A 15,369-nucleotide genomic window follows, 5' to 3' on the forward strand; every position below is an offset into this window, starting at 1 on the left:
TCTCTGCCCAGCCCAAGGGGACCCTAATGTGAGAGAGGCAGAGCCAGCCAGCACCCCCATTCCAGGGCCTGCCTGCTGCGACCTTGGGCAAGTGTGGTCCGCTCTCTGAGCCAGTTTCCTTACGTGTACCCTAATAAGACTCTAGATAGCCCTGGTCTCAGCTGGCTGAGCGCCACCCCCACCCCATGAAATGATTTCTCAGTTTATCTATTTCACTTCTTTCAAATAAAGATAATAATAAGGACTCCTCAGCCAGCAGTCCACTAGAGGTGGGAACACCCAGGCCCCGCCCAGGGGGAGGGACCCTTGCCGTTTGTGTCCCCCTCAGCCTGTCAATGTCCAGCGTGGGGCTGGACCAGCCCCTGAGCTTATTGCGAGTACAAGATGCCATCAGTAACCATCTGGGAACTCTGAAAAAATAAAGGGTTATTATTGATTTAGAACCTGGAAATGACACAACACACTTGGGGCCACACAGCCAAGAGGCAGGTAGAGAGAGAGCATGGCCAGGTCAGGGTTCTGCTTTTACTGGCATTGAGGATTGGGGGCCTAGGGTTTTCAACTCTCATCCTTTATTGGTGACTTTAAAAATATATACTTTTTATTGATTTTTTTACAGAGAGGAAGGGAGAGGGATAGAGTTAGAAACATCGATGAGAGAGAAACATCGATGAGAGAGAAACATCGATCAGCTGCCTCCTGCACACCTCCCACTGGGGATGTGCCTGCAACCAAGGTACATGCCCTTGACCGGGATTGAACCTGGGACCCTTCAGTCCGCAGGCCTACGCTCTATCCACTGAGCCAAACCGGCTAGGGCCTTTATTGGTGACTTTAAAACACGAGAGTGGTCATTTAAAGCGTGAAAGAGAAAAGGCAAGTGGCCCCAATGGTCAGTTATCAGGACCAAACAGGAGCCTGGGCGGGGAAGGGCGCCTGGTGCTTCATCTAACTACGGGGCAGGCACGCGTTTTTTGGAGATGGCCATCATCGGGGGGTGGTTACCTCCATAATCAAAGCTCCATGAAGTCAGGCACTAGCATTACAACAAAGAACACAGCGTCAGGGCTCCCGCTGAATTCACCCTGACCCTGACCCTGACCCTCTCCCTGGGCCCTCTCACACGCCTCCTCCTTCCTCCAAGGCCCCCAGCTGGGGCCGGCGGGGAGCCTATAAGGGGGGTGCCTGCTGGGCTCAGGCGCTTCCCGCCGCGATGGCCCCCCGCCCGCTGCCCTGGGCGCTGGTGCTGCTGAGCTCGGCCCTGGTCGTGACGCTGGGCCGCGCGCCCACCCCGGAGGGGCCAGAGAAGCTGTGTGGCCACCATTTCGTTCGCGCGCTGGTGCGAGTGTGTGGGGGCCCGCGCTGGTCCCCCGAGACCGGGCGGCCAGTGGCTGGCGGAGACCGTAAGTGGGGCAGGCAGGGGCTGTGTTCCTGGGTTTTTAGGGTTTCTAAGTGGGCACGGAGCGCCTGTGGGCTTCGGGGCGCGGGCGGGTTTGTGCGCGCGCGGCGGACCGGGATCCACCTGCCGGCCGCTGGCGAGTGCAAGTCCGCAGAGGATGCTCTCCCCGCTGGGCGGGAACCGGCGCGAGGCCTAGCGGGAGAGTCTTGCAAGTGCAGTCAGATCCTCTACCATTTCAGTATTTTGATCTTCATGCATTTTTGTATTAATTTTGATTTTAAAAAAATACTGCATTAAAATATGACTTATTTTGATTGTTTTGGCACTACCAGTGCTCACTCTCCTCCCCTAGCCCTGGTGCAGGGGGCATAACACAGGTTTGTGTGCACGTGTGTCACACACGTGTGTTGTGTGTGTGTGTGTGTGTGTGTGTGTGTGTGATATGGGTGCAGATAGGTGTGTAGAGTTACACAGGGCAGGTGGGGGCAGTGGGAGGGGGTTTGAGGGCATGTTACTGTGTGTGCTCATCCAGGGGTGCGCTTGTGTCCATCTGTACCCACTGTCGGCACACCCATGCACATAAGTGTGTCACATGCCACCTCTGCTGTCTTCTACTCTGGGAAGTGTCTGTGCGCCCATGTGATAGGTGGCACATGTGTGTGTGCACTGCAAGGGGCTTGAGTGTGGGTCAAGCGTGCACACACCTGGATGGTTGATTAAATCTGTGCCCGGTATACAGTAGTTATTTAATAAGTGCTCACTATTTGTGTGCATGATGCGTGTTTGGTGGGGCACTTAGCAGGATGTGAGCATGCAGGGGTGTGCACAGAGAATGGGGTGTCTTCTGGGGTCCCCTATCTATGCTGAACTCTACCCTGTCCCCAGGTGAGCTGCTGCAATGGCTGGAAGGACGACACCTCCTCCATGGCCTGGTGGCCGAGGACCAAATGCTGGTACTGCCCCAGGCCTCTCACCATCACCACCACCACCACCACCACCACCACCACCACCATCGCCGGGCAACTGCCACCAACCCTGCCCGCCACTGCTGCCTTAGCGGCTGCACCTGGCAAGACCTACTGACCCTCTGTCCCCACTGAGCCCTCCTAGGGCATGGCCTCGGGGGAGTCAGAGACCCAGAAGTTCTGGTTTGGTGACTTCCTGAAGCCATACAGCACCATACAGCCCCATATCTGGGGGGCATTGTTGATTACATCCTGGGACAGGGAACTCACCACCTACCCTAGGTCACCCATCTTCTATGGGGTCAACTCGGGGGGGGGGGCACCCCACCACCCTGGCTTGGAGAATCCTTGATTTTATAGTGATGTCAGATACCGAGGGCTAAATGTCCTCACCTCCGAGGAGCCCCAGGCACCACCCTCTCTGCACTTGTGACACCCCATCTTGCTGTCTCCCCAATAATAAAACTGCAGAATTCAAAGCGGCTTTTTTGCATTTTCTCAAGAAAAAGGGACCAGCCTAGGTCGGCCCTCACATGGGCTTGGCCCCTGGCAGCCATAGGCCCAGCAACACTTCTAGGAGTTTGACAACAACTTGAGTCATCACAGTAAAAAATGGGGAAATTAAGGCCCTGGGAGATGATTGCTTGCCAAGATCAGACAAGGTGGGAATGGCCAGGTTCAGGATTCAAATCCTGGGAGGGCCTTAATGTCATTTAATGCCCACTTAATGGTATGCACACACACACACACACACACACATCTAAGTTAGTCACAGTGGATATTTATTGATCGAACTCTAACCATTCTTCTCACTTGCATCCTCCCTTCATCCTGAGATGGGGATCCTATAATATGACCTCCTTGCTATAAGGTGGGTCTGGCAGAGAGTACAGGGCAAGGTGTGCAACACACAATAGGTGCGCTGTAAATACTTAAAGAAGGGAGAGAAGGAGGCAGGATGGAGGACAGCAGAGGCACAGTCCTCACGGGAGGAGAGAGGAGGTCGGGTGGGATTGGGAAGGGGCCTTGCCAGAAGCAGGAGCCGGAGGTGGGCCCTGTGTCCCTTGCAGACAGGAGCAGACTCAAGCCGTGCCTTTCTCTCCTGAGACTGTCACCAAGCTGGTAGTGAGAGTCAGACTTGGGCCATATAAGCTTAGGGCTATTGGGAGCCATGGTGGGTGTGTGAACAGGGATGAGGTAAGGTCAGATCAGCATGATTGAGACTCCTGCAGGTGTATATTTTCTACTGGAAATGAGATTTTTATAAATAAATGTAGATTGACCTGAGCTAAAACTTATAAATAACTAAAAAAAAAAGAAAAAAAAAAAAGACCCCAGGTCTTCACCAAACATTTTATTCCCTGAGGACCCACTCCCCAGTCTGTACTCTGCTACCTGAGGTGCCCCGCCACCACCCTAATGCCTGTGAGGCCCAAGTCCCAGACACTTGTCAAGGCCAGCAGGATTGGGGTTCACCAGTTCGCTTAGATCTCCCTAATCAGAAGGACACTCTGGGTTGGGGGGCCAGTCCTGGGTCCCAAGAGCTCAGGGCCACTCAAGGATCTGAACCTCCTCCTTCTCAGGGCACTGGGGTGAGTGTCTGTGTGGCCTTGGGCCCAGTGAAGACCCCTCTGGTCCCAGTACTGTTTCCTGAGTTCTTGGGGATCCCAGGTGTGGGGCCTGGGGCCTGCCAGGTACTCCGGACCGAATCTTCATAGCCTGAGACAGACCGCGGCCTCCCTCCTCTGGCCAATGTTTCCGCCACCAGAGCACTTAACACCACAGGCAGGGAGGGGGCGGTCCCATTCGGGGCCTCTCTGACCCCTCCTACCATCTGAGGGTCCAAGGCCCTTCCCCTAGCTGAAAAATGCTTCTCCCTTCAGCTGCATGTGACCTTGGGAATTCCCAATTGGCCGTGATCCATGGCCAGAACTCACCCACGATTAACCACTGCAGATTCACTACCAAGGAGAGGCCGGCCACTGTTTAGGGGCCAGCCCACGGTCAAGGTTGGGGCTGGGATGTGGGACTTCGACTCAAACGGGCTGGAAGCAGCAGCAGCAGCAGCTGGAACCCTGGCCCAAGTGCTTCTGCCAGTAGCTGCCATGGAAAAAGACGGTCCCTCCAGCTGAGAGTCTAGGAAGGATGGTGAAGCTGGCCTAAGCAGTCCTGGGTGAGTTTTGAAGGATGTGTAGGAATTTGCTACGAACCTCTTCACTAATCAGCCCTGGCCAGTGTGGTTCAGTGAGTTGAGCACTATCCCATGCACCAAGAGGTCGCTGGTTCTGGTTTGATTCCTGGTCAGGGTACATGCTGGGTTTCGGGCTCAATCCCCAGTGGGGGCACGCAGGAGCCAGCTAATCAGTGTTTCTCTCTCTCTCTCTCTCCCTTTTTCTCTCTCTCTCCCTAAAATAAATAAAAATGTATATATATATAAAAAAAAGCAAACAAACAAAACTATTCACTCATCAAACCCTCCCTGGCACTTCCCTATGGCCTAGGAGGACAAAGGTCTCTTCCTGGGAAGAAAATGTTACCCCCTCCTGGGGGGTGGAGACGGGAGCCCAGGGGCCAGGGCCCCGACACCCCCTCAGTAGATCTGCGTGCGCCTGCCGCAGGTGAGGTTGGGCTGGCTCAGCGCATCCCACATGAGCCGCATCTCGTACGGCAAGAAGCGGTGCACCAGCAGCAGCTCCCGGTAGAAGCAGGGGTCAAAGGAGGACAGACGTGCGGAGGGGGCCCAGATGCCGGCCGTGCGGATGCCGCTGTGTGAGGCGGGCCTCAGGCCCGCGTGCTTCAGGCACATGCCCAGGAAGACGTCATCGATGGGGAAGAGGTCCAGGGCGGGGGCAGCCCGGCGCAGGGCGGCAGCTGTAAAGCGGGACAGCAGGAAGCCACCCCCTCCGCAGTAGGGCGGGTAACGCTCCTCCTGTGTCACTATCTTCGGCACGTAATACTTGCTCCAGGAGACCCGGATGGGGCCCACGGATTGGATCAGTTGCCCCACAAAGAGGTGGCGGTCAGGGTCGTGGCCCTGCAGGTAGGAGACCATGTTGTCTGTGTGTGCAAAGACATCATCGTCCCCGTTGAGGATGAAGCTGGCGTTGGTGCACCGAGTCTCCTGCCACTGTAGGAAGAGCACCTGCAGGTGGGCGGACAGGGCGTGTGGGCTTAAGGGCTGGGACAACCAGCCTCAGGTCCCGGGTGGCCCCCCCACAGCCCATTGAGACCAGGTGAGGATGTGTCCCCAGTCAACCCAGCCTGGGTTCAAGGCCCTCCCCACTTTGTGGGGTGACCTCAACAACCAACGGCTCTTCTCTGTGCCTCAGTTTCCAACTTTCCATTCAGGCCTCATCTCAGGACCTGCCTGCAGGATTGTTGGGGATCCAGGGAGATGATGTTTGTTAAAGCGCCAAGAAAACTGTCACATTTATGTTTATTGCTCTTCCTTTCCACTCTGCCCGGGTGAGTGCCGCTGTTATATAATTACTTGTGTGGTTGTCGTGGAGCATCTACCTCCCCTACCGGACTCTGGGTTCCCCCTGGGTGGGGGCTGTGTCTCCTACCCGGGCCATGTTCCCAGCACCCATTGTGGGCTCAATGCCCCATAGGGGCTAGATTCATGTTTAAGTTCATGTTTACCATGCCCTTCGGCCTTTTGTGTTAAGAACGCGGCGTGTCGAGGGGTTCTGGCCTTCTGCTTACTTTGGCTTCCGTTTCCTCCATCGTAACCTTTGCTGCCTGCCAACTGATGTCCTGAGGGCCTGCCCTGCTTTGAATCCCTAATGCAGCCACAAGCGGCAAATGTGGCCTTCAACCCCATTTACACAGGAGGAAACAGAAGCTGTCCAGAGACGGTGCCTGGAGCAAGGTCACACAACACAGAAGTAGCTCCTCGAGATCTTGAACCCAGACCTGTCTGTACCTATGAGGAGCAGGAACCTGAGCTGGATCTCCACTCAGCTTGCTCCACCCCACCCCCAACCTGGCTCGATCCTTGGAGCCTCCAACTCCTCCTCTGCACACGGATTCTCTCTACCTGCCATGATTTTTGTTTGTTTGTTTTGTTTTTTAATATATTTTTTATTGATTTCTTACAGAGAGGAAGAGAGAGGGATAGAGAGTCAGAAACATCGATGAGAGAGAAACATCGATCAGCTGCCTCCAGCACACCCCCTGCCGGGGATGTGCCCGCAACCAAGGTACATGCCCTTGACCGGAATCGAACCTGGGACCCTTGAGTCCGTAGGCCGACACTCTATCCACTGAGCCAAACCGGTTTCGGCTGCCATGGTTTTTTAAAATCAATATATTTTTATTGATTTTTTTACAGAGAGGAAGGGAGAGGGACAGAGAGCTAGAAACATCGATGAGAGAGAAACATCGATCAGCTGCCTCCTGCACACCCCCTACCGGGGATGTGCCCGCAACAAAGGTACATGCCCTTGACCAGAATCGAACCTGGGACTCTCCAGTCCCCAGGCCAACGCTCTATCAAGTGAGCCACACCAGCTAGGGCCTGCCATGGGTTCATGTCCATCAAAAATGTCTTTATTGCCCGGCAGAGTGGCTCAGTTGGTTGAGCATTGTCCCATGCACCCAAAGGTTGCCCGTTCAATTCCTGGTCAGGGCACATACTTGGGTTGTGGGTTTATCCCCAGTTGGGGAGTATACAAAAGGCAACCAATCAATGTTTCTCTCTCTCTCTCTCCCCTCCCTTCTTCTCTCTAAGCATGTCCTCGGATGAGGATTTTTAAAAAAAGTCTTTATTGTCCTGAGCGGTTTGGCTCAGTGGATAGAGCGTCGGCCTGCGGACTGAAGGGTCCCAGGTTCGATTCCGGTCAAGGGCATGTACCTTGGTTGCAGGCACATCCCCGGTAGGGGGTGTGCAGGAGGCAGCTGATCGAGGTTTCTCTCTCATCGATGTTTCTAACTTTCTATCCCTCTCCCTTCCTCTCTGTAAAAAAATAAATTAATTTTAAAAAAAAAGTCTTTATTGAGTACTCACTGCACAGACTAGACCTCATGGGGAGACTGAACCAGACCGAATAAACAAGACACGTTTTGTCCAGCACCCGCCTCCCCCCACACCACTGCCAATATTATTTGAGAGCCTGGCATTGGTCCAGGTACCTAATCTCATCTTATGAAATCCTTACAGCAGTCCTCAGAGGTGGATGAGTCCAATTAATATCCCAATTTCCCTGATGAGGAAACTGAGGCACGGAGAGGCGAACCATCATTAAGGGCAACACAGAGCCTGAATTTAAGCCTGGGTCATCAGGCCCCTACAGCCAGGCTTGTAACCTCTGGCCGCCTGCGCTTCCTCCCGGCCTCCCGGAGAGGAAATGGACTTCAGGCGCCACGTAAACAGTACAGGGGGTCGGGTCGGGTGAGGGGGGACGGGTCTGCGGGTCCCCTCGGAGCCCTGGGAGGAGATGCTGGTGACCTGGGCAGGAAGGACAGGTGACTCCCCGCCAGCCTACCTGCTTGAGCGTGAGGTTGAAGAAGGAGTCGTGGAAGTCCCACTGCAGGATGTCCCCATGCACCCTGGCCTCCATCGCCAGCAGCTGGTTGACCTTGCGGGCCTCCTTCGGGTCCGGGGCTGTGCCCACCAGGAAGAGAAGGCGCAGCGGGGCGCCCTGCACCTTCCGCTCGCGGCCCCACGTGCGGCGCACCAGCTCGCGGCGCTCGTAGTTGCTGGGCGACGACTTGACGACCAGCAGCAGGAAGACGGGCGGCGCGCACTTGCCCCGCGGGGCGTCCTGCAGCAGCGGGAAGGCGCGGCAGTGTCTGTGCAGCAGGAAGTCACGCACGTGCGGTGGCTGCTCCGGGAAGTCCGGCAGCTTGGCCACCGAAGTGTTGGCCCGGCAGGGCGCGGGCGGGGGCCGGGCGGGCGGAGGGGGCCAGGTCACTGCCCCAGGGGTGCCCAGCGGCTCTTCCAGGCCCCTGCAGGGGCACGGGGCGGGCGCCGTGTGCAGATGGAGGAGGAGGAAGAGGAGAGAGAAGGTGCAGAGGACCACAGCCAGGACCATCTCGGTCCGCAGGGGCCGGAAACACCTCCTCATGGTCTCCAGGTTTGGGATTGGTCCAAGGGGACCCACGGGGTGGCTCCTGGGGAGAATACCATTCACAGAAGATCCCGGATGGGCCAAGCGCTTTTCCTGAGACACCTGCGGGCCCCAACACCTGGTTGCAGTGTACAGTTGCTCAGGTTAGTAAAATATTGAAATCCGCCCCCATCTAGTCCCCCACACCTCATCTCCCCTAGCACCCCAACCCAGGTGGACTCTGACAGTTGCCGGGGATTCTATATTGACACAGAAAACCGAGGCACAGGAATGCAAGGAGAGACCACCAGACTCCGCCTGCCCAGAATCCGCCCTCCATAGCCAACCTGGTCCTCCTCATGTCCCTGCCTCAGGGATGGCCCAGGAGCCTCCCAGATGGGGGGCTGGGAGGCTGAGAACTCCCTTTCTATCCATTGAGAGCTGCTGGGGTCCTTCTTGCTTCCCTTTCACCTGCCCCTCTAGGAAGCTCTGAGCTCTGGGGTTCTGATACAACCATCCCATTCTTCTTGACTAGAAGACCTCTGTATAACGGACCAATTCGGGCCAGTGGTGTCTGTTAAAGCTGAAAGCCTATTATATTAATAAAGTAGGTTTTCCAAATGCATATGTTAAAAAATTAATAGATTAGTTAGTTTACCTGTTTTTACTTATGTAGACATGTTTGTATAATTAAGTATGTATGGCCCTGGCCAGTTGCTCAGTGGTTAGAGCATTGACCTGTGGACCTAAGGGTTGCAGGTTGGATTCCTGGTCAAGGGCACGTGCCTCGGTTGCCGGGTAGGGGCTCATCTGGAGGCAGCCAACTGATGCATGTCGATGTTTCCCTCTCTCTCTCTCTCTCTCTCTCTCTGCCTCCCTCCCTTCCACTCTCTCTAGAAACCAATGGAAAAAATGTTCTCAGGTGAGGATTTAAAAAAAAATTAAGTATGTATGAAAGTTTAATTTCACAGAAAGGTTTTTTATATGTACTGCTGTAATTTTAATTTTTTTAATTGATTTTTTTACAGAGAGAGGAAAGGAGAAGGATAGAGAGTCAGAAACATCGATGAGAGAGAAACATCGACCAGCTGCCTCCTGCACACCCCCTACTGGGGATGTGCCTGCAACCAAGGTACATGCCCTTGACCGGAATCGAACCTGGGACCCTTCAGTCCGCAGGCCGACGCTCTATCCACTGAGCCAAACCGGTTACGGCTATAATTTTAAATGTATACTAAATAGGTCTAGCAAATGCGTGCACACACCAGTCACTGCAAGTAAACAGAAGCGCACGTGGAAGCTGAGCCAGTTGGCATTAAAACTGCTGCAGAAAGTCATTCGTGCACAAAAGAACCAATTACCGCGCAATGTGGTGTGATGCTAATCATGCCTGGGACATTGTTTACGAGTGGTGACTCTTGGATTTAAATATGTAGATCGCCCTGGCCGGTTTGCTCTGCAGTTGGCGCATCCAACTGTAGACCGCAGGGTCTTGGGTTCGATTCCTGGTCAGGAGCATGTACCTTGGTTACAGGTTCCCCAGCCCTGGTCGGGGCACATGCAGAAGGCAACCAATCGATGTGTCTCTCACATTGATGTTTCTCTCTGTCTCTCTCTCCCCTCCTCCTCCCTCCCTTCCACTCTCTCTAGAAATCAGTGGAAAAAATATCCTCGAGTGAGGATTAAAAGAATATATATATGTATATCTATAATAATAAAAGCATAATATTCTAATTAGACCAGACATCCTTCTGGACATCCTTCCAGATGACCTTCTAGACGAAGCCGGGGCTGCAAGGGAAGCCCAGGTCCCGGGTGCCAGAGGGAAGCTGGTGCTGGCAGCTGGGGGAAGGAAGGCCTACTCTTGCATGAATTTCGTGCATCAGGCCCCTAGTGTATGTGTGTGTGTGTGTGTGTGTGTGTGTGTGTGTGTGTGTATAATTATAGTTGTAGATATGTAATAGTTATTTATGTTGGAGAAACTACTATAGTGTTTTTTTCCAACATATGGCCTATTTGCTAAATGTGTTAAAAATAACAATGAACTGTCCTGCTGGTGTGGCTCAATGGTTGAGCATTGACCTATGATCCAGGAGGTCAGGGTTTGATTTCTGGTCAGGGCACATGCCTGGGTTGCGGGCTCGATCCCCACTGTGGGGGGTGCAGGAGGCAGCCAATCAATGATTCTCTCTCATCATTGACATTTCCATCTCTCTCTCCCTATCCCTTTCTCTCTGAAATCAATAAAAAATATATTTTTTTAAAAAGCAAAGCCCTAGGTGGTTTGGCTCAGTGGATAGAGCATCAGCCTGTGGACTAAAAGGCCACAGGTTCAATCCCCGTCAAGGGCACATGCCCGGGTTGTGGGCTTGATCCCTAGTAGGGGGGCGTGCAGGAGGCACCCAATCAATGATTCTCTCATTGATGTTTCTATCTCTCTCTCCCTCTCCCTTCCCCTCTGAAATCAATAAAAATATATTTAAAAAAGAAATTATAGGGTGGGGGGTGGCAATGGTAAGATATGTACACATATAATACCTTAATAAAAAAAAAGAAATTATATAAAAAAGTATTAAAAAAAAAAGAAAAGAAATGATACAAGGTGACAAAAGGCAAGGGAGGAAATGGGGTCTGGTGGCAGGGCTGGATTTTGAGGTCGGGATGACACCGAAGCTGGGAGGTGAGGGTGTGGAGGAGCCAGCATGACTGAGGTTTGGGGGAAGGTGTCCCAGGGGAGGGAACAACAGGTGCAAAGGCCCTGAGGTGGGAACAGCTGGGCGAGCCTGCCTGCAGGTGGCGCAGAGCCGGTCTTGTTGCCGTGGCATCCCTGGAGCGGCTGCCAGTCCCCGGGGTTCAGCTTCTGGCGGGCAGACTTGGGAGATCCAAAAAGGCAAACCCTCTCGGGATGAGACTGAGAACGGGTGAATGTGACACAAGAATGAACGGAATCCCTAGAAGGACATCTTCCTGCTGAAGAGTGGCCTGAGCCAGGTAGGCAATGACAAAGGAGCCCTCTCAGAGGGCAGACGTGGCGGATCCCTGAGCGCCAAGGATGGGAAAGGCCTCGTGAGCTATCGCAGAGAGACGGAGCCGCCACGTGGTACATCAGACTAGAGATGCCAGCATTCTCCTGGCCACATGGGTGGCTGGAGACCCCAAATGCTGGGAGACAAGGATGCGCCTACAAACCCACCTCCCAAGCCACTGGAGGAGAGTTTGCCCTCAGGGACGCTTGGCAATGTCTGGAGACATTTTTGGTTATCATGGCGTGGGTGGGGTGGAGGTGTGGGAGGCCAGGGATGCTGCTTAACATTATGTGGCCCCACTACACAAAAGCCCCAAATGTCAACACTGGCAGCATTGAGAAACCCTGGTCTAAACCAACAGAAACCAGAATAGAGAACTCCAGATGAAGGATGGTCAGAAAAGGAGAATTAGGGAGTGAGCAAAGAATCTTAATATAGGTTTATGTAAATTCACCATAGGGAATATTTATGAGATTTACTACTGCTTATTTATATATTCCTTATATATTTATTAAATAAAAAAAATCAAACCTAAATGGCCAAGGATCAGTTCACTGGGAATGCATTCTGTAAGTTCTAAACAAGGGCTCCTTACACAAAGGAAGACACCTCTGCAAACACAAATAGTTACAACTCAGCCAAACCTGAGGGCTAGGAAGGGAAAAGGCCTGAGAGGAGGCAGAACAATCATGTAATGGCTCATATGACTGGGATCAGAAAGGGCAAAATAGAACCTCTTGGGGTGGCCACTGAGTTCATTAATTCCATTAATGCCTGTTCCTTTCCTTGCATTCTTTTTTTCTTTCTTTGTCAGAACTCTTTGCATATGGAACACGCTTTGTTGGCTATCTGCATTCTCAACTTTTTCTCACCTTGTCTACCTATCCTTTCTCTAAATGGAGGGATCCCAGGGCTATTCCACCCTGCAGGCCCCCATGAGGTTCATGATGGAGTTAAGAACTTGTCAGAGACTTGCCTCTCCTCACCCTGCACTAGACCTCCATTAATGCATCCAAGATCTGCTTCCCTCTTCCACCCACCAAGGGCCTCTGCTAACTCATGGTCTCTTAAATCATCAATCAAGAAATGTTGCCAACCTCACACTATCGCACATCCAGGTTGGCTTGAGAAAGAACCCCGGGGACTCCCTTTCAGGAGGCCTGAGAGCGCTGAGGATTCGCTGGCCCAGGGAACCTTGCCAGGTGCCTCTGTGGGCTGTGCCCCAGGGAGTCACTAACCTGTCCTTGAGGGTCTCACTGTCTGAAGGGGCTGGGACCCCACACCTGCTGTGGGAGACCTTGGGGTTCGAGGCTTGGCTTCTCCAAGGAAGGGATGACTCTTGGTGGCTGGGCAGCAACTCTGGGGCCACAAGAAGCTCCTCTCAGGCTTGGGTTCGAGTCCCTGACCCCCACCCACGATCCCGCTGTCCATCCTCTCCAGGTCTCATTGTAAAACAAAACGACTAGCATTGTTGAAGCCCAAGTAGCTGTTTAGTCTGAAGTTCACAGGGTCTGAACAACTCTGGGGGAGCCTTCGCCCCCACTTTATAAATGGGGAAATGGACTCTGGGGGTTTTCCCACGTGCATGCTTCACATGACCACAGAAACAACCCATTTTGTCTCTGGGTACTTCAGCCCTAAGAGTCTCAGCAGCTCTTATCCCAAATCAACACATATGAAAATCGTTCATTTGTTCATTTACTTAACAAATAGGATCCGAGGGACCCAAGAAGCCTCAACCCTGAGCCTGGCCCCTTGGGAACCCCTAATTTATGGGAGATAAATCCAGACACCCGTGGGATCAGGGCTGGGCCAGAAGAAGGTACCAGGATATTGAAGCTGAGGCTTTGAAGGGTGAATAGGAGTTCACTAAGGGCATGGAAAATAAGGCATATTCAAGGAGTTGCAAATAGTATATTTTGCTGAAAAGTAGGATTTGGAGAGGGGGTGATTTCTGAGGCCAGGGGATGTGTGGCCAGACCCTGTTAGACCTTGAATGCCATGCTGAGAAGCGGGACTGTCTCCTGGGGGGTGAGGGGGACCCCTGGAGGGTGTGCGAGCAGGAAAGTCAGATTTAGATTCATTGTGTGGCGCCTCTTTGCTCTGAGTTGACCTTGGCAAGTTGCTTCGCCTTGAGAGTCTGTTTCCCCTCGAGGACTTGGGAGTGCGGGACACCAGTCACTTGCCATTGTGTATCAAAGGGCGTGGCTGGAATAGGCCATCCTGTTCTGGGCTGTTTGCCCTCAATTTACTGGTAGGATTTTACCATCACCCAGAGCCCACTTCCTCCAACAAAACAGCCATGTTTTCATTGGCCAAGAACCTCTTGGGCTGCATCTGCCAGGGGTGGGTCCCCTCAGGCACCCGCCTCTCCTGAATCCCCCCACCACCAGGAACTCTGCCGCCCCTCACGTGGTCCAGCCACACTAACCTCTTCACCGCTCCCTAACCACCCAGGCTCAGCCCTTTGCACTGTCATTCCTGGGAGGCCCTGCCCTCCTGCTCTTCCCCATGATCTTCGGACTCAGCCCAACGTCACCTCCCGGGAGGCTGACCCTCCCAGCTAAAACACCACGTTCTGAAATCTACTCACTTCTCTCCTGTCCATCTCCCCAACCAGTCTGGACCCCAGAGGTGGGCCTGGGGTCTTATCCCAACAGCTGTGCCCCCACCGGATGCTCACTGGTGTTTTTTTTTTAATTTCTTTATTGATTAAGGTATTACATATTTGTCCTCATCCCCCCATTCCCATCCCAAACCCCTCCCCACGTATGTCCCCTCCCCCCTGTTGTCTGTGACCACTGATTAGGCTTATATGCATGCACACAAGTCCTTTGGTTGATCTCTCCTCACTGGTGCTTGTTGCCAGAGGTAAAGATACGAATGACCCACAGGTTAGCCATTCCCATGGGCTTCACTTCCGCCTAATCCCACCGAAGGGGACAGCTGCCACGGCGGGTGGGAGGGGGGTGGCCTTGAAGAATGCGTTGGATTCAGGGGGCGGGACCAAGAGGCACTGAGTCTTCCCCACTCTAAATATCCCTGATGTGCTGATGAGCCCCATATTCACAACATGGAAATGTTCAGGATGTTTTTAAGGAGCAAGAAGTGCTGATTGTTAGGGAAGTGCTGAGTATGAATGCCTCGCTAAGTATGCAGGAGGCACCCAGGATGTACAATACACGACACAATATTAAAGCAACAATTAATAGTTGCAAGGCACATTCATGATGCACCAATAAATATTAATACTGTCACAGTGCATCAGGCCAAGCCACTGAACAGTCCTGAGGCACCAATACAGACAGTCACTAAATATTCATGACTCATTGCATATACAACGTACTAAGTATTAATGAGTTGTTGAATATTAATCATGCACTGGGTATAGAGAAAGGACTGACATGAGGGTCCCTATTGGTGACAATGCTCTGGCCACACATCTCTTTTTTTAAAAAAATATATTTTATTGATTTTTTACAGAGAGGAAGGGAGAGGGATAGAGAGTTAGGAACATCAATGAGAGAGAAGCATCGATCAGCTGCCTCCTGCACACCCCCTACTGGGGATGTGTCCGAAACCAAGGTACATGCCCTTGACCGGAATCGAACCTGGGACCCTTCAGTCCACAGGCCGACGCTCTATCCGCTGAGCCAAACCGGTTAGGGCTGGCCACACATCTTCTGTGTACACCCTCAGAAAACAGCCACAGCCTGGTAAGGCTTCCGGCATGTGAGGCTCCAGGCAACTCTATCCTCACCTTATTTCTTTCTTTGGGCAATCCTCACCCAAGGGTATTTTCCCATTGATTCTTAGAGAGAGTGGGAGAGAGAGGGAGAGCCAGAGAGAGACACCAATGTGAGCGAGACACATCAATTGGTTGCCTCCTGCACACGCCCCGACCAGGGCCCGGGATGGAGCCTGCAACT

The 15,369-nt window shown here is 53.0% G+C and overlaps 2 protein-coding genes across 2 annotated transcripts; one reads left to right on the forward strand and one right to left on the reverse strand.

Moving 5' to 3' along the window:
• The first annotated feature begins 1,167 nt into the window (after positions 1-1,167).
• On the forward strand, positions 1,168-2,843 carry INSL3 (insulin like 3). The gene is made up of 2 exons (XM_008156417.3): positions 1,168-1,403; positions 2,285-2,843. Exons 1-2 carry the CDS (start codon positions 1,214-1,216, stop codon positions 2,497-2,499), a joined length of 405 nt encoding a protein of 134 aa, XP_008154639.2. The 5' UTR covers positions 1,168-1,213; the 3' UTR covers positions 2,500-2,843.
• An 860-nt stretch (positions 2,844-3,703) lies between these two features.
• B3GNT3 (UDP-GlcNAc:betaGal beta-1,3-N-acetylglucosaminyltransferase 3) lies at positions 3,704-8,507 on the reverse strand. Its single transcript, XM_008156434.3, has 2 exons — positions 7,851-8,507; positions 3,704-5,506 (listed from the first exon to the last, which is right to left on the reverse strand). Exons 1-2 carry the CDS (start codon positions 8,430-8,432, stop codon positions 4,955-4,957), a joined length of 1,134 nt encoding a protein of 377 aa, XP_008154656.2. The 5' UTR covers positions 8,433-8,507; the 3' UTR covers positions 3,704-4,954.
• Positions 8,508-15,369: the final 6,862 nt, after the last annotated feature.

Source organism: Eptesicus fuscus, chromosome 6 (assembly GCF_027574615.1).
Source record: "Eptesicus fuscus isolate TK198812 chromosome 6, DD_ASM_mEF_20220401, whole genome shotgun sequence".
Taxonomy (NCBI): Eukaryota; Metazoa; Chordata; class Mammalia; order Chiroptera; family Vespertilionidae; genus Eptesicus; species Eptesicus fuscus.